This window comes from Dendropsophus ebraccatus, chromosome 11 (genome assembly GCF_027789765.1).
Source record: "Dendropsophus ebraccatus isolate aDenEbr1 chromosome 11, aDenEbr1.pat, whole genome shotgun sequence".
Lineage (NCBI taxonomy): Eukaryota > Metazoa > Chordata > Amphibia > Anura > Hylidae > Dendropsophus > Dendropsophus ebraccatus.
The window spans coordinates 24670289-24688438 of NC_091464.1; the positions used below are offsets into that span (position 1 = coordinate 24670289).

At 44.3% G+C, this 18150-nt stretch overlaps 1 protein-coding gene across 1 annotated transcript; it reads right to left on the minus strand.

The window, feature by feature from the left end:
- Nucleotides 1–1325: 1325 nt before the first annotated feature.
- Nucleotides 1326–17430, minus strand: NRAS (NRAS proto-oncogene, GTPase). Its single transcript, XM_069946367.1, has 6 exons — nucleotides 17346–17430; nucleotides 7859–7986; nucleotides 6563–6741; nucleotides 2575–2734; nucleotides 2141–2264; nucleotides 1326–2048 (listed from the first exon to the last, which is right to left on the minus strand). The coding sequence occupies exons 2-5, from the start codon at nucleotides 7967–7969 to the stop codon at nucleotides 2145–2147; spliced, it is 570 nt and encodes a 189-aa protein (XP_069802468.1). The 5' UTR covers nucleotides 7970–7986; nucleotides 17346–17430; the 3' UTR covers nucleotides 1326–2048; nucleotides 2141–2144.
- Between the last annotated feature and the right edge of the window lie 720 nt (nucleotides 17431–18150).

An 18150-nucleotide genomic window follows, 5' to 3' on the forward strand; every position in this document is an offset into this window, starting at 1 on the left:
TGTTGTTACAGTGCACAGGGCAGGTGTGTCTAGTGGTGGTGGTGTTACAGTGTACAGGGCAGGTGTGTCTAGTGGTGGTGGTGTTACAGTGTACAGGGCAGGTGTGTCTAGTGGTGGTGGTGTTACAGTGTACAGGGCAGGTGTGTCTAGTGGTGGTGGTGTTACAGTGTACAGGGCAGGTGTGTCTAGTGGTGGTGGTGGTGTTACAGTGTACAGGGCAGGTGTGTCTAGTGGTGGTGGTGTTACAGTGTACAGGGCAGGTGTGTCTAGTGGTGGTGGTGTTACAGTGTACAGGGCAGGTGTGTCTAGTGGTGGTGGTGTTGTTACAGTGTACAGGGCAGGTGTGTCTAGTGGTGGTGGTGGTGTTACAGTGTACAGGGCAGGTGTGTCTAGTGGTGGTGGTGGTGGTGTTACAGTGTACAGGGCAGGTGTGTCTAGTGGTGGTGGTGTTACAGTTTACAGGGCAGGTGTGTCTAGTCATTACAGAACTACCCTACACTGTGTGAATAGTACAGCGACAAGCCCATAATACTGGTATATCATTATTAATCCTGTCACTGTGCCTCTGTATAAACTATACAGGCCTAATGTCATCTTCATGGAGGACAATGCTCCAGTTCATCAAGGTCAAATTATTAGGGAATGGCTGCTGGAGACCGGGGTACCTCATATGGAGTCGCCTGCACTTTCTCCAGACCTGAATCCTATGGAAAACCTATGGGATCACTGGAACCACTGTGCAGAGGCTCCTAACTCCCTACTCCAGAACTTCAATGACCGGAGGGCCGACCTTCAAGAAGAGTGGGATACCATGCCTCAGCAGGCAATAAGTCGACTTGTGAGCAGCATGAGATGTTCTTGTCAAGCTGTAATTGATGCTCAAGGGCACATGACAGGTTATTGAGAGACTGACATTTTTGCTTGGGGTATACCCACCCCTGGTGTTGGCTTTTGTTTCAGTCATTTGCACTGCAATACCAGTACAAGGAAAGAAAACTGAACAGAGATGTGGAAAAGGTACATTTTAATGTCACATCGGAGCTACAGACCTGTATTCTTTAAATAGAACCCCATACAGTATCACTCCATGTTACTTGACATTCCATAAACTGATATCTGAATTTAATGTTTTATATGTTGTTTCACAGGAAAGAACCTGATAATGTATGTACAAATACACAAAGACAATACACTTTAAATTTCATTATTGTAAAATACTGATTCAAACAAAAGGCTTAGTTTACCATAACCCAGTATTGTGAAGGCCCTAAGATTCTGTAATGTGCTACTAATATTAATGACACTTCAGTGTAAGGCAGGTGGTGGTGGTGGTGGTGGTGGTGGACAACTACAAAACCCATAGTCCTCACCTACAACACTTTGCACAACCATGATCCATTTGGTCCTATAACCATAATGTGCATTTCAGGAGAACTTAAGCAAAAACAGGTCAGAAAGTCATATGACCTGGACCATTGAGTGATGCAAAGGCCATTACGTCATTCTTCTTATGGGGGGGTTGTATTCTGAAGGCAGCAATTTTTTTTTTTTTTAAATGGTTATTAAAGTCCCAAAAACAAATGGCCGAAAACAGTGCATAGGGCATCATTGTCAGTTCGGAGAAAAAAAAAAAAAGATGCATCCCCCTGTTAGTCAGACATGCTATACTGAATTATAGTGGTATAGACCCAAAGTTATTCACAGGTCACAGCAGGTGGTCACTACACAACATAAATCCTCGAGATGGAGTGCAGCGTTAAAAAAAAAAAAAAAAAATTGCAACGCAAACATCTTCACGTCATACTCTTTGTATAACCACTTGAAGTACAGACATCAAGGTGATTTCCTTTGGGGTTAGAGCTTCACAACAGGTGCAGTTTCCATGTTGGCCCACACGGCAGCAGCTGTGTAGAGAGTGCACACACAGTGATGAGACCATCCATGAACGAGGTAAAGGATCGGACGAGTGGAGATTCTGTTACAACAGTCTTGTGCAGGTGGTGTGTGAGTTGCTGAGATGAAGACCTCCAGCGATTTGGCCAGAAAGACTAAGGAATATAACAACCAAACAAACAATCAATCAAAAACACAGAATCGTTGTACAGAATCATTGTTTGTTATGTGTGACCTCATCGCTTACCGGATTACATCAGGGAACAATGCATTCTGATGCAGCCCTGGCTATTGTCTTCATTGCTGTCTAGTTTTTTCATCCTGTACTGGTGGATTTCACGAACCAGAGTATAAAATGCATCTTCGACACCCTAAAAAGAAAGGTTGCATGGAAACAGCTGATCATTAACACTCCATAATAACTATACGGCAGAAATTGTTTCAGGGACGAGGAACATTTCAACACTGGACATGAAGGACACATAGGGGGAGATTCATCAAACATGGTGTAAAGTAGAATGGTTTCAGTTGCCCCTAGCAACCAATCAGATTCCACTTTTCATTTTTTTGAAGAATCTGTGAGGAATGAAAGGTGGAATCTGATTGGTTGCTAGGGGCAACTGAGACAATTCTACTTTACAGCAGTTTGATAAATCTCCCCCTATAGGGTTACACTCATACCTGTCTAGTTTTTGCTGAAGTCTCAACAAATGGGATCCCGTAACTCCTGGCGAGTTCCTGGGCTTGTTTGGTGTCTACAGTCCTTGTGGGCAGATCACATTTGTTACCAACAAGCACCATAGGGACATCGTCTGAGTCTTTTACTCTTTTTATCTGCTCTCTACAAAAGATAGAACGGGAGAATACAGACTGAAGGTGCAGCATATATATAGATGTATATATAAAAGTCTTAAAGTGTCAATGTCGTTTCATTTGACATATTAAAAGTTTTGATCTGTCAGGGTCTGAGTGTTCAGATCCATAGCGATCAGGAGAACGAGCGGGGAGAGGACCACACTGCAGAGCGTCCTCTCCCCGCTCTGTGTCAGTGTGATCAGTGGGGCTCCATTATAATCCCGGCTGATCACGTGACATAGAGCCGGGAGAGGACCACGCTTAGTGTGGTCTTCTCCCTGCTCTATCTCCTGATTGGTACGGGTCTGAACACTTAGAGACATGTCAAAAGTTTTGATTGATCAAGGTCTATATTTTCTGAAACGTTAGTGACACCTTAAAGCGACTCTGTACCCATAATCTCTCCCCCCCAAAACGCTTGTACCTTCGGATAGCTGCTTTAAATCCAAGATCTGTCCTGGGGTCTGTTTGACAGGTGATGCAGTTATTGTCCTAAAACGCAACTTTTAAACTTGCCCTGTGTCAAACGGCCTTGGCCTAGACTGTGTGTGCATTAGGCTGGCACAACCTCTCTGTCCATCCCTCCTCCCCACCCTCCTCATCATTAGGAATGCTCCAGGCAGATTTTCTCCTATTCATCAGCTGTGTCAGCACGGCACATGGGCTGGATTGTTAATGCACCTGTGCAGTGTTCACTGCTGAGGAATAGGAAAAAGCCTTCCTAATGATGAGGAGGGTGGGGAGGAGAGACGGAGGGGTGGTGCACATATACTCTAGGCCAGTGATTTTCAACCTTTTTTGAGCCGCGGCACACTTTTTATACTTAAAAAATACGGGGGCACACCACCAACCAAAATGGCACAAAATGACACTAAAACAGTACATATTATACATATAGTTAATATTATAGATTCTAAATGTATTTATACTCACTCGGTGTGAAACCTGGGCCTGTTTTCTTCTCCCCCGTGCTTCTCTCCTGTGCTTCTCTCCACCATACTTCTCCCCACCATACTTCTCCCCCCTGCTTCTCTCCCCCATCCCCAGGTTTCTCTCCCCCATTGTTTTCTCCTGTTTCACAGGGGCACCATAGTTTGGGGAACTTTCCCCGCGGCACACCCGACCATGTGTCGCGGCACACTGGTTGAAGATCACTGCTCTAGGCCACGGCTGTTTGACACAAGGCTGCAAGTTTAAAAGTAGTTTTTTAGGACAATAACTGCATCACCTGCCAAACGGACCCCAGGACAGATCTTGGAGTAAAAGCAGCTATCCGAATGTACAAGTGGTTTGGAGGGAAAAGATTGTGGGCACAGAGTCGCTTTAAGTAAAAATAAATGTTTTGTAAACAACAAATTGGGCCCAATTAAAGGGGTTATCTAATATTAGAAAGGCATAGCTGCTTTCTTTCGGCACCACACCTGTCTCAAGGTTGTGTTTGGCATTACATTTCATCCAATGGAGCTGAGCTGCAGTACCACACAAAAAGGACAAGAGTGATGCTGTTTATGGAAAAAAGCAGCTCTTTTTTTTCTGATCCTGGATAACCCCTTTTAAAGGGGTACTCCAGCGTGGGGGCACTTTTGCGCTCAGACCGGGGACGACCTCCCCGGTTCCCGCCTCCTTCACTGACTGGCTGAGCAGACCTGAGACGTCACGTCTCGGGCCCGCGTCAGACATCCGGAAGCGGCCGGGCACCGGAGCACCGCCATGCGGGACCCACCGCTGGAACCGGGGAGGTGAGTCCACCTCATCCCCGGTCCCAGCGCAAAAGTGCCCCCACGCTGGAGTACCCCTTTAAGCTTGTATACCTTACATGCAAGGTTATCGCTCAGTTGTACAGTCCCCTTTTATGGTGCATTTACACAGAGAGATTTATCTAACAGATCTTTGAAGCCAAAGCCAAGAAATGACTATAAACAGGGAACAGGTCATAAAGGAAAGACTATGATTTCTCCTCTTTTCAAATCCATTCCTGGCTTTGGCTTCAAGAATCTGTCAGATAAATCTGTCTGTGTAAACGCACCCTTACACAGGCCGATTATCTGCCAGGCGCATTGCTAGAAACGCTCCCGTATCATAATCGGCCTGTGTAAAAGTGACACCGATCAGCTGAAGATGGGTAAACCGCTCGATCCTCAACTTATTGAGTCTTTAGAGTGGGCTTTAAAATTTATCATTATTGCGCACACATCTTCCTGTGTAAACAGGATTGTGTGTGGCCGATAGTGATAAAAGAGAAACTGACAACACAGATGTGCATATGTATATATATATTTATAGATATGAATCAGTGCTGTCAGTTTCCAGATGACAAGCAGCAATGTATACTTACATTCACAATACTTGTGATGCGCCATCCACGTCTCCCATCTTCCGCCCATGGGGCGAGGCCTGAAGATACACCTGGCGGCCGGAAGACCTGAAAGCCGGATCACAGGCAGCACTGATGGCAAGTATGCATTGCTGCTTGTGATCTTTAAGCTGCGAGCATGGATACATAAATATCTGTGCTGTCAGTTTCCTGGGCTGCACAAACAATACAATGATCATTCGTGCAGCACGGGCCTCTTGATTTCTCATGCCATGTAAAGGCAGTTCAAATGAGCCACGTTGGCTGTCAAATTTTTACAAATAAAAGGACCCTTAGACTAAAAGCAATTCTACAAAGAAAAAAGGTCAACATTCCTCCACAGCCATTTTGTTTATGTTGGTTTTAAATGCCACAGGGAAGCCATGTGGTTCAGAGATACTTATTAGGTAATAAAGGGGCTGTCTCATGCAAATTTTTACCTATTATTTGCAGCTACAAGAAACATTGTAGAGCTGTCCCTGCGGCAGCCACCTGCTCATTCAATCACTGGATTAGGTAGGTCACAGCTGTGGCCAGTGTCTGGCTTAGCAGGTCGTTTCCGCAGGGCTAACATGTCACTTTTTTAATGCACCCTGAGGTAAACTTAAAAAAATTAAAATATTTTTTTTTGCAAAAACATAAAATTAAATTCAAGGGTTCAGGGTTTTTTTTGTATTTTCTCCCTGCATTGTGGATGCTTACTATATGAAACATACAATTAATTTCAAAGGGTTCAATTACTTTTTCTGCAAACTAGGTGTTAAAAACAGATGGAGGTCTCTTGCTTGGCTCCCCCCGCCCCTCCACAACAAGCCTGGTAAAAAAAAAAAAAATACACTACAGATATATCATAAGAGTAACTATACTGCTTGCTTTTTTGATAAGCAACCATCATTCAAATACTGCAGCAAGCTTAAAGGAGAAGTCCAGCAAAAAATGTTATTTAAGTATTGTATTGCCTCGCAAAAGTTATACAAATCACCAATATACACTTATTACGGGGAATGCTTATAAAGTGCTTTATTCCCTGCACTTACTACTGCATCAAGGCCTCACTTCCTGGATAACATGGTGATGTCACTTCCTGGATAACATGGTGATGTCACGACCTGACTCCCAGAGCTGCGCGGGCTGTGGCTGCTGGAGGGGACGATGGCAGAGGGACACTGAGGGACACAGGACACTGGAGGGACACTGAGCATCCCTCTGCCATCATCCTCTCCAGCAGCCACAGTCCGCACAGCTCTGGGAGTCGGGGCGTGACATCACCATGTTATCCAGGAAGTGACATCACCATGTTATCCGGGAAGTGAAGCCTTGATGCAGTAGTAGGTGCAGGGAAAAAAGCACTTTATAAGCAGTTCCTTGTATATTGGTAATTTGAATACCTTTTGAGGGGCAATACAATACTTTAATAAAAATTTTCGCTGGACTTCTTTAAATTTCACCATTGGGCATTACCTATAGGAATTGATATCTGCAAATGATTTGCTATTGTTGATTGCAAACACGCAAAGGAAGCCTTCCCCGGTGCGCATATACTGGTCACGCATTGCACTATACTCTTCTTGACCTGCAGTGTCTAGGATATCCAGCAAGCAGGTTTCTCCATCAATCACCACCTGCTTCCGATAAGAATCCTACGGGGAAAACAGAAAATCAAAAGGTTTTACATTTGAAGAGAAAGATCTTATAGACCAGGGGTCCTCAACTGGTGGACCGCAGCGGCCAGTTGTCCGGACCCCGGCTGCAGCGCTGCTCCCTTTTGCACAGTAACTATGAGCGCTCATAACCAGCGCCCATAGTTACCGCGTGCAACAGCACTGGCAGCTATTGGCTCCCTCCCTGTCAGTTACTCTTGTGGCCGCAGCGGTCACCTCTGATCTCTGGTGTCGGTGCTCGAGTGACGTCACTGCGCCGGCGCCAGGACAAGGGGAGAGCGGCCTCTTGTGACTGCTGCAGTGCGGCCACAAGAGTGAAGAGAAGAGGAGACACGGACCCTGGTGAGTATAAGTGTTTGTTTTTTTACATTGCTATATGGAAGGGGGAGCTAAGAGGGCTATATACTACTGGGGAGCGCACAGGGGGTCTCTACACAAACAGGGGGAGCACACAGGGGGTCTCTATACTACTGGGGGAGCACACAGGGGTGCTATATACTAATGGGGGAGCGCAAAGATTGGGCTATATACAACTGGGGGAACGCACAGAGGGGCTATATAATACTGGGGGAGCACACAGGAGGGCTATATACTACTGGGGGAGCGCACAGGGGTGCTATATAGGGGCTGGAAATAGAGAAAAAAAAATTCCAGTTTTCCCACTAATAAGCATCATTTCTGTGTGTAAATCGTTCAGCAATGTTTGTGAAACGTTAACAAAACACGTTTACTACTGATGTTCAGCTCGGACCTTCGCCTGACAATAGACCCCGGTAAGTGGACCTCCACTAAAAGTTGTTGAGTAACCCTGTTATAGACAATTAGCTTGTAAGCAAGCAGAGAGGCGAGATGTAGGGGAAGATGGAATGGCTACAGGCATCCGTAGAAGCACGTTCCTACGTGCGAAACAGCTGTCCTGTAAACAGTCATCAGAGCCTGGTGTCCCGATCTCCTGCTGCACTCTGCATGGATATTTTAATGAAGATTTAATAAAGATTTTTTGCATTTTAAACGGTGAGTGCCCCCATTATATTTCTTTTCAATACCATATATATTTATATATATCTCAGTGTAAGTAATTGATTGTTGGCTGTACCTCAATGGTAGGATCATATTCATCCACAAAATGGTTCTGTATAAGCTGTATGGTTAAGGCACTTTTTCCAACACCTCCAGCTCCCACCACAACCAGTTTGTATTCCGTCATTTCTGTAGAGTGTCTCCCTGGAGGGAAAAATGTATTGCAGTGAGTTACAGATCAAATAAATAAAAGACAAAATAAATTAATTTAAAAAGTTGATTAAGGTTTGTGGACACCTTTAAAAGCATTTTTAAAATATTGTATTGTACTGATAATGGTGCAAAATAAAAATAAAAGTTAAAACTTTTCTTGGTTCCTAAGCCCTCTTTACGGTGACCGATGACCAGATGAAAGATTAGTTTTGGTTTGGCATACTGATGATCATTAGAAGTTACCTGTCCTTTTGTACTCTCAATGGACACACCATCTCAGCCACTAGAACCTCTTGTACGATGACTGTGCATGGACTGCTCCACACCACGCTCCTATCGCAGCAGCTCCTGGCACACAGTTATAATGAAGGCAATGGCAGTTCAGCCTCCCTCTCTGCCTACATCTTTACTTATTCAGGGGAATACAGAGAGAGGTGCGTATTATAACCGTGTCCTCTCAGCAGGCAGATACGGCACAGGCTTTATTTGCCCATATGGTTTTGCGCTGATATATTAAAGGGGTACTCCGGCAATTTTTTTTTCTTTCAAATCAACTGGTGTCAGAAAGTTATACAGATCTGTGTTTTACTTCTTTTTAAAATATCTCAAGTCTTCCAGTACTTATCAGCTGCTGTTTGCCCTGCGGGAAGTGGTGTTTTCTTTCCAGTCTGACACAGTGCTCTCTGCTGCCACCTCTGTCCAAGACAGGATATGTCCAGTAGCAGGAAAGGTTTTCTATGGGGATTTGCTACTGCTTTGAACAGTTTCGACATGGACAGGAGTGACGGCAGAGAACACTGTCAGACTGGAAAGAATACACCACTTCCTGCAGGACACACAGCGGCTGGTAAGTACTGGAAGACTTAAGATTTTTAAATACAAGTCAATTTTAATCTATATAACTTTTTGAGAAAAAAAAATAAAGAAAGAAATCACCGGCGTACCCGTTTAAGGGATTGATAGCCCAGAAGGAGAGAAAGCAAGATGAAATTCGAAAGTCAAGATGGTGGCGGAAAGTGGAAAAGAGGACTACAAGGAAATAAGTGCAATACACATTAACCTCTTAACGACCGCCGACACGTCTTTTTACAGCAGCTCAGTAGTCACTGCATATACAGTGGGGTTAGGAGCCCACCCTGTGCTGTATGCGGTATGCTATAGCTGAGATATCTCTACAACTATCAGGAGCAGACTTTCGGCCTATACCTGCCATAATCAATATTGATTACAGCATGTGGTGAGGGAACTGTCAGGGGTCCGATCAGCCCCCCCCCCCCTTGCAACACAATCAGGGGGTGTCAATAGGTCACAAAAAAAAAAAAAAAGTTGGCACTTTGGTCCAACCCTTATTTTTCTCAAAAGATTTTGCTCCAGTTCAAAAAACAATGAATTCCGCGCAACATTTTTTGTCAGCACAGTCGCTTATTTCCCGACTCGTTTGCAGTTTTTCCTACAACAGAGACCAAAAGAAATCTGCCTAGCAGAGGATGTACTCGCTTAGTGACTTCATAGCACAGAAAAATACAACCAGTGCCAAGTTGGTTCCCATTATGTGTCCGTCCGTCTGTTTAAAAAAACAAGATTGTCGCCATGGAGAAAATGTAACAACCAGTAAAATGAAACCACAGAAATGATGATTGTGCCTGCAGGCTTCCTTTTCCGTTTGACACAAACATGAACTCCTCAAGTCACGTAAAAGGGAGATTCCTACAATTCCCATTATGCCTGTCACGGAGGGGCGGCCCCTGTGTCCGGTATCTGTGCCGTAATGGCGCTGATCCCGGCTCGGCACTCGGTTGTTTTCAGCTGCAGCAGCCGAAAGCAATCGAGTTCCGATCTCATTGATCTATGCTGTATAACTATACTGCATAGTTCTCAATGACAGATCAGTGTACTTATACTAGAAGTCCCCCAGGGGGAATAACCCAAACCCCAGGGGGGCTTCTAGTATAAGTGTAAAAAAAAAAAAAAAAAAAGGTTTTATTAATAAAAAGCCCCCTCCCCTAATAAAAGTTTGAATCACCCCCCTTTTCCCATATAAATAAAAGTAAATAAACATGTTTGGTATCGCCAAAAATATTAATTTATCACACTCTGATCTCGCACGGTAAATGACGTAAGCGGCAAAAAATACCAAAGTGCAAAATTGCGCATTTTTGGACGCATCAAATCCAGAAAAAATTGTGATAAAAAGCGATAAAAAAGTCGCATATGCGCATCACATCCTGGCGCAAAAAATGACACCTGACACAGCCCCATAGACCAAAGGATAAAAGCGCTATAAGCCTGGGAATGGAACAATTTTAAGGAACATATATTTGTTAACAATGGTTTGAATTTTTTACAGGCCATCAGATAATATAAAAGTTATACATGTTACATATCGTTGTAATCGTAACGACTAGAGGAACATATATAACAAGTCAGATTTACCTCAGGGCGAACAGCGTAAAAACAAAAACCCTCCAAATAAAAAAAAAACGTGTTTTTTTTTTTCAATTTCGCCACACATTGAATTTTTTTTCTGCTTTTGCAGTGTACTTTATGAACAAATTCATCCTGTCATTGCAAAGTACAATTAGTGGCGCAAAAAATAAAGACTCATGTGGGTTTCTAGGTGAAAAAATGCAAGTGCTATGGCCTTTTAAGCACAAGGAGGAAAAAACTAAAACGCAAAAATTGAAATTGGCCCAGTCCTCTAAGGGTTAATATGGTGCACCTTATTTTATATATAAAGGAAAGGCATTATCCAGTGGAAATCTTTTTCTTTCAAATTAACTGGTTTGAGAAAGTTATATAGATTTGTAATTTACTTCTATTTAAAAATGTAAGTCTACCCATAGTTATCAGCTGCTGTATGTCCTGCAGGAAGTGGTGGATTCTCTCCAGTCTGACACAGTGCTCTCTGCTGCCACCTCTGTCTATGTCAGGAACTGTCCAGAGCAGCAGCAAATTTCCATAGAAAACCTCTCCTGCTCTGGACAGTTCCTGACATGGACAGAGGTGACAGCAGAGAGCACTGTGTCAGACTGAAAAGAATACACCCCTTCCTGCAGGACATATAGAAGCTGATAAGTACTGGAAGGCTGTAGATTTTTTTTAAATAGAAGTAAATTACAAATCTATATAACTTTCTAAAACAAGATTTTCGCGGGAGTACCCCTTTAATTCTCACAGAATTCTGATCTAAATACGGCATTATGACGGAAAGTATCCAAGTATCAATGTGAAGGAAATGGGAAATAAGGAACCGTGTACAACAAGTTACTATAAAATGCATTCTAGGAAAAAGAATCAATGAAGAACAGACAATCCCTTCAGAGGACGGCCCGGCTCCAGTGTGGAGACAGAAGCGCTTACTGACACAGCCACCGCACATACACCCAGTTAGTGTGGATAAGTAGAGCTTTATAGCAGCCCTGCACAATGTGCTATCCATCATTGTATTGTACTGATGTCACTGCAGAGGGGCACACCCTTGCAACATTTCCTATCTAAGAACAGCTCCAATTTTACATAAAAGACATCCCAAAATGTGATTCCAATAGCAAAAAAACAGGAAACTAAACCTCTCATTCACAGCTTATGCTCAGTATCCTACCCCAATACTAACATGTACTGTATATTAATATGTAATATTTCTGAGAGCATCCAGATGAGAGGGTAAACCACACACCATAAGCCAGCTAGGGTGCTTTTACTTTTTTTTTTGCTTTTAGGGTGCTTTTTTTTTTGATCAGCGGGATCAGCGCTCATTTGCAATGTCTTTAAGCAGCACAACAAATTAGGTGGCCGGACTGCATAAACAATCCTTGTATCGTTCGTGCAGCCCGGGAAACTGACAGCACAAATATGTATTTTTACATATCTGTCTATATAGCAGTTTATACTTACCTTCCACGCTGCCAGTGATCTGCTATCCAGGCCTCCAGTCTTTCAGCATCCGGCTGTATCTTCAGGCTCCGCCTACTCTGTCTGTCAATCATTCTGGAGGAGGTGGGGCCTGAAGATACAGCAGTGGCTGGAGGATTGAGACCCAGATGTAGATCACAAGCGATGTGGATGGTAAGTATACACTGCTGCTTGTGATCTGAAAACTGACAGCACGGATATTATATATGCATATGTGTGCTGTCGGGGTTTCCTTTTATTGTTATCGGCCAGACATAACCCTGTTTACACAGGAAGATGTGTGTCCGAAAACGATAAATTTGAAAGTCAGTTCTAAAGACCAGAGACGTCTATACTTACTGAGAAATCTATACCTACTGTGTAGATGAAAACATTCTATAACTGGACCAGATAATTCACACAATAGGTTCAGGATATAATGAATGTGTAATAAAAGTAAATAGTAAAAGTAATAGTAAAGGGGAAATCTGCCACTTTTCTGCATGACATTATATTTCTATAGATTTGCAGCATGGGTTCCGTGCCCTCAAATCTGCCACGTCAGGCCCAGCCCAAAGAAAACACTTGCCAAATTTAAAAGGGTACTTGGACTAAGTTTTTTTTATTTCAAATCAACTGGTGTCAGAGAATTATATACTGTCAATTTGTAATTTACAGTATAGGAACCTAAAAACAGTATGGTGGCTAACTACCACATAGTGTGAGGCTACAGTGTAGGGGCATACTGTGTTTCTCCAGAAATAGAACTTACCCAGAAAATAAGCCCTAGCCATTTTTTTTCAGAGAAAAAAAACCCCTATCCTATTTTGGGAGAAACGCGACAGTAGGAAGTGACACGCAGGCAAGATATTGGGGCTTTTTCTGGAGTAAAAAGTTATTTTTTGTTAATGAAGCAATTTAGACTTATATTATAGATGGTTACAAGGACAGAGACCATATAAATGTGCTGCCGCCAGCCGTCAGCTTTATGATTAAAGTATGTAGAAAATACACGACTGCTGCCATACTGCCCAGCACAGCGTTACTTACTGACATCTCCATCTTCTACAGACAAAACAGAACAATAAATCATTTCTGTGTGGCAGAAAGATGAGCTGACACAAGACTGGTGTCCACACTGGTTGGTAACTACAGGGATCACATTACAGGATCTCATATAACAACCTCCCTGTACATTCACTCCTGTCACTTACATATCCATTAACATTCACTCTAGGACTCTACAGCCATTTTGGTGATTGCCATATTATGCTGCATCGGTCAATGAATAGGATTACACTGCAAAAGGCAAAAGTGGATGAAACTGCAACCCAGTAATCAACGTCATCACACGTGTACCACCTATCACACATAACACCTATGACGTCATCACACGTGTATCACCTATCACACATAACACCTATGACGTCATCACACGTGTACCACCTATCACACATAACACCTATGACGTCATCACACGTGTACCACCTATCACACAACACCTATGACGTCATCACACGTGTACCTCCTATCACACAACACCTATGACGTCACCACACGTGTACCACCTATCACACATAACACCTATGACGTCATCACACGTGTACCACCTATCACACATAACACCTATGACGTCATCACACGTGTACCACCTATCACACAACACCTGACGTCATCACACGTGTACCACCTATCACACATAACATGTGTCATTCCTATGCTGTTAGCTCTCTGTTAGGAGCACTGGGCACCACAGCCCAGGACCAATCTGGCCCACCCCCTCTCATTGATAATCGTAAGGTGGGCCGAAACAGTGCTCAGGGGGCGGTAGCCCAGACTCCAGTGCTCCTAACAACTTACCAGGCAGAGTATTTCAGAATAAACAGCACAGGAACAATGCTGATGATGAAGGTAAAAGACATACCTTCATCCTCAGCGCCCCATGCCCACTAGGGAGCTATCAGTGGGTTAGACTTGTCTATACTGCTCTATACTGGATCAGGGCCCTGGACTCATATCTGGCAGCTTTAGCAGCATGCACATTGTACCAATGAAGCTGTAGACAGTACACTCCTATGCTCCCTCATTGGCACAACACACACACACCCAAAGGCGAGTCTGGAAGCCATCACTGGTTTGATAACTTGTAAAAGCTGTAAGATTGCAGGAAGGCGCCGATGGCATACAGGCAGTTCCCACATCGTTGCATATATATATATATATATATATATATATATATATATATATACCAATAGACAAGCCAATGCCTGTACGAGAGGCGCAAGCTTTATTTTCTATACCTCGGGGCCTCTTCTTTCTATGGAGCAGAAGCTGAGATGACAGGACGACATATATCCCCTGCAGCTGCTCTGCTTTATTTGGAGAACACACGACTTCTTAGGGGGAGATACTCAACAAATATTTAACATTTCTGGTCTATATCTAAAGCCCCTCATTTATCAGACACCGCTACATAAGTGTGTTACACACCATGGTGACCGGTCCCATGTGTTAGACCCTGACCAACAGGTACTTGTGGTGTACCACCCTAATCATAGGCCATGAATGTTAAAAGTGTATTCTGGCACAAACTGCAGGGGTGTCTCATCTCAGCCAGTGATTGGCTGACGGGGCAGGTGACTGGCTGCAGGGGTGTCTCATCTCTGCCAGTGATTGGCTGACGGGGCAGGTGACTGGCTGCAGGGGTGTCTCATCTCTGCCAGTGATTGGCTGCCGGGGCAGGTGACTGGCTGCCGGGGTGTCTCATCTCAGCCAGTGATTGGCTGATGGGGCAGGTGACTGGCTGCCAGGGTGTCTCATCTCTGCCAGTGATTGGTTGACGGGGCAGGTGACTGGCTGCAGGGGTGTCTCATGTCAGCCAGTGATTGGCCGATGGGGCAGGTGACTGGCTGCAGGGGTGTCTCATCTCTGCCAGTGATTGGTTGACGGGGCAGGTGACTGGCTGCCGGGGTGTCTCATCTCAGCCAGTGATTGGCTGACAGGACAGGTCCTGCCCTCCTAAGCAGTGAGCAGTAGGAGTCTGGAAGTCCCTGGACCAGGAGCTGCAGGGGATCAGGGTAAGTATGACCTTCTTTTTGGCATCAGAACAATCCTTTAAGGTCTAAATATTAACACTTCACATATGGTCTGGATAGTCAGGCAGGAGAAGTGATTGAGCCTGAACGCTGCTGTGCCATTCAACACTATAGGACCCAGGGAGATAAGGGAGCGCACCGCTCAGCTCCCATATTAAGGGGGTAGCACAGAAGCTTCACATGGGGGGCCCCACACTTGTGATCAGACAGTGACCCCACCAATCACTGATCCTCAGGGCCGTCTTACCCATTGGGCATGGTAGGCGGCTGCCCGGGGGCCCTTGCGTCCTAGGGGGCCCCTGCCCTGTGACATATTCCCTGGCCCTTTAACTGGGAGTGCTCCTGATCAGCGCTGGTAGATAGGGGCTGTGCACAGCTCGCTCTTGTGGCCGGAAGCTGCATTCTGCTTCCGGTCACTAGAGGTCTCTCTCACCCCCTGCATTCCCGCGCGGAGCAGGAGAGTGACGTCACCAGCAGAGCCCTGAGAGGAAGGAGAAGCTGGAGGCCTGAAGCACAAAGCCTGAGTGAGTATGTGCTGATAGGAGGGGGGGAGGCTAGCTGGATGGGAAGGTGTTAATCATGGGAGGAAGTGCTCTCTGCAGGGACGCAGACAGGGCCGTGGGTGAACTGGTAAACAGGGAGGGGGAGGGATCGGGGGTGTAACTCCTCTGAGTGTATATATATCTCCATTCTGTGTAGGTATACAGCAGTGTATTATATACTTATCCTCCTCCTGAGTGTGTATATATATCTCTCCATTCTGTGTAGGTATACAGCAGTGTATTATATACTTATTATCCTCCTGTATGAGTGTATATATATCTCTCCATTCTGTGTAGGTATACAGCAGTGTATTATATACTTATCCTCCTCCTGAGTGTATCTATATCTCCATTCAGTGTATACAGAAGTGTATTATATACTTATTATCCTCCTGTATGAGTGTATATATCTCTCCATTCTGTGTAGGTATACAGCAGTGTATATACTTATTATCCTCCTCCTGTATGAGTGTGTATTTATCTCTCCATTCTGTGTAAGTATATAGCAGTGTATTATATACTTATCCTCCTCCTGAGTGTGTATATATCTCCATTCAGTGTATACAGCAGTGTATTATATACTTATCTTCCTCCTGAGTGTGTATATATCGCTCCATTGTTGTCTCCCTGTATACTGTATAATACAGGGAGTCTGTGTATACTGTACTATACAGTATACAGGGAAACAACACTGCTTATATATAGAGAAGGGCAAAACAACATGTCTCATATATACAGAGGGGCAACAACATGACTATTATATATGAGAACCATGTTGTCTCACTGTATACTGTATAATACAATATACAGGGAAACAACATGGTTCATATATGATATAATAGTCATGTTGTTGCCCCTCTGTATATATGAGACATGTTGTTTTGCCCTTCTCTATATATATGAACCATGTTGTTTCCCTGTATATTGTATTTTACAGTATACATACAGGGAGACAACATGGTTCTCATATATAATAGTCATGTTGTTGCCCCTCTGTATATATGAGACATGTTGTTTTGTCCTTCTCTATATATATATAAGCCGTGTTGTTTCCCTGTATACTCTATAATACAGTATACACAGACTCCCTGTATTATACAGTATACAGGGAGACATATATATATATATATATATATATATATATATATATATATATATATTATATATATATATATTATATATATATATGGTTGTACACATATATCACTATTATAGGCTATATAACCACCTACCTACTGCTCCACCCTTATACCTGTATCTATATGGTAGATAAATAGGTGGTAAGGTATATTGCCTATAATAGTGATATACTGTATGTGTGCAACATATATGACAATCACTATAATAGGCAATATACCTTACCAGATAAGGGGGTTTTGATGGTGGCTGCTGGGGGGGGGGGGATTCGCACCTCTGCCCAGGGGCCCATAATGCTATTAAGACGGCCCTGCTGATCCTGTAGGTTATACTCCTGGAATAACCCTATAAACTTCCCTCTCTGTATCTTCTGGTCCCCATGCATGCTGGGCTTCTAGCTGGGAAGCCTCTGAGCTTGTTTGGTCAATGAGACTGGAAAGCTGATCTTCTGGATCTGCTGCTGCATATGGAGTACACGGGGATTCCTGCTCCCAGCCCCCACCTGCTGGTCTCTACAGGTAAGTGCACAATGCTCGGAGGACACCCCCAGTGCACACACAGCACTCGGCTGACACTGCACATTTCAGCTGCACGTCCCCTTTAAGAGGAGCGCTATCCTACGGGGATCGCCTCCCGGGCTCGGGAATACACGTGCGGAGGAGTGACAGTGACCGGCGGTACTCACCCTCCTGCGCCGCTCCCCTCCCGGTCCATGCACCGGTCACTCTGTCCCTGAGCGCCCAGCCTTCCCTGCTCCTCACCCGGAGCGACCACTCTGTCCGGGCGCACCCTACACCCCTCCTCCCCCACAAGCCGCTTCCGCGTCCTCCGCTCCAACCCTCGCGAGATCTCCGCCCTCTGCACCTCGCCCGCCAAGCGCTTCCATCCTGTGTCCGGCGGCGGTAATGGGGGCACGGCGGCCCCTCACAGCCCAAACCCGCCAGGAGGGCATGTTACAGGGAAACGATCGGCTTTCTGCGACGTATTTTACCCTCTGTTGTGGAGGCGGAAAATCTGCATAATGTCTGCCGGACGCGGATTCAGCTTTGCTTGGAGGGATATTCTCATCTCGGCTATTATAGTTGTACTTCTAGGGCTCCTCAAGGTAATTTTTTTGCATATACACTTTTTTAGCAAACTTGTTTCCTCCTGATATGATGCTCTCTGCCTCCCATTGTGGACAGCTCGTTGTCTAGGTTACAGACCACCCGCTCTGCTGTAAAAGCAGTGGGCTGGCTGGCTTGTATATAGCCATAATCTTTTTATATATTATACACGGTATCTACACCTTCAGTAATATATATATATATATATATATATATATATATATATATATATATATATATATATATATATATAAAAACTGTGTAATATATAAATAGATTATAGCTATATATAAGCCAGCCAGACCACTGCTTTTACAGCAGAGCGGGTGGTCTGTAACCTAGACAACGAGCTGTCCACAATGGGAGGGAATGGTCAGCATATCA

Coding starts and splice junctions, on each gene's coding strand:
- NRAS (XM_069946367.1), bottom strand. CDS start 7,969: ATGACGGAATACAAACTGGTTGTGGTGGGAGCTGGAGGTGTTGGAAAA. Junction 2,735..6,562: donor GCAGATATCAATTCCTATAG/GTAATGCCCAAT, acceptor TATCTTTTGTAG/AGAGCAGATAAAAAGAGTAA. Junction 2,265..2,574: donor CTTCAGCAAAAACTAGACAG/GTATGAGTGTAA, acceptor CTTTCTTTTTAG/GGTGTCGAAGATGCATTTTA.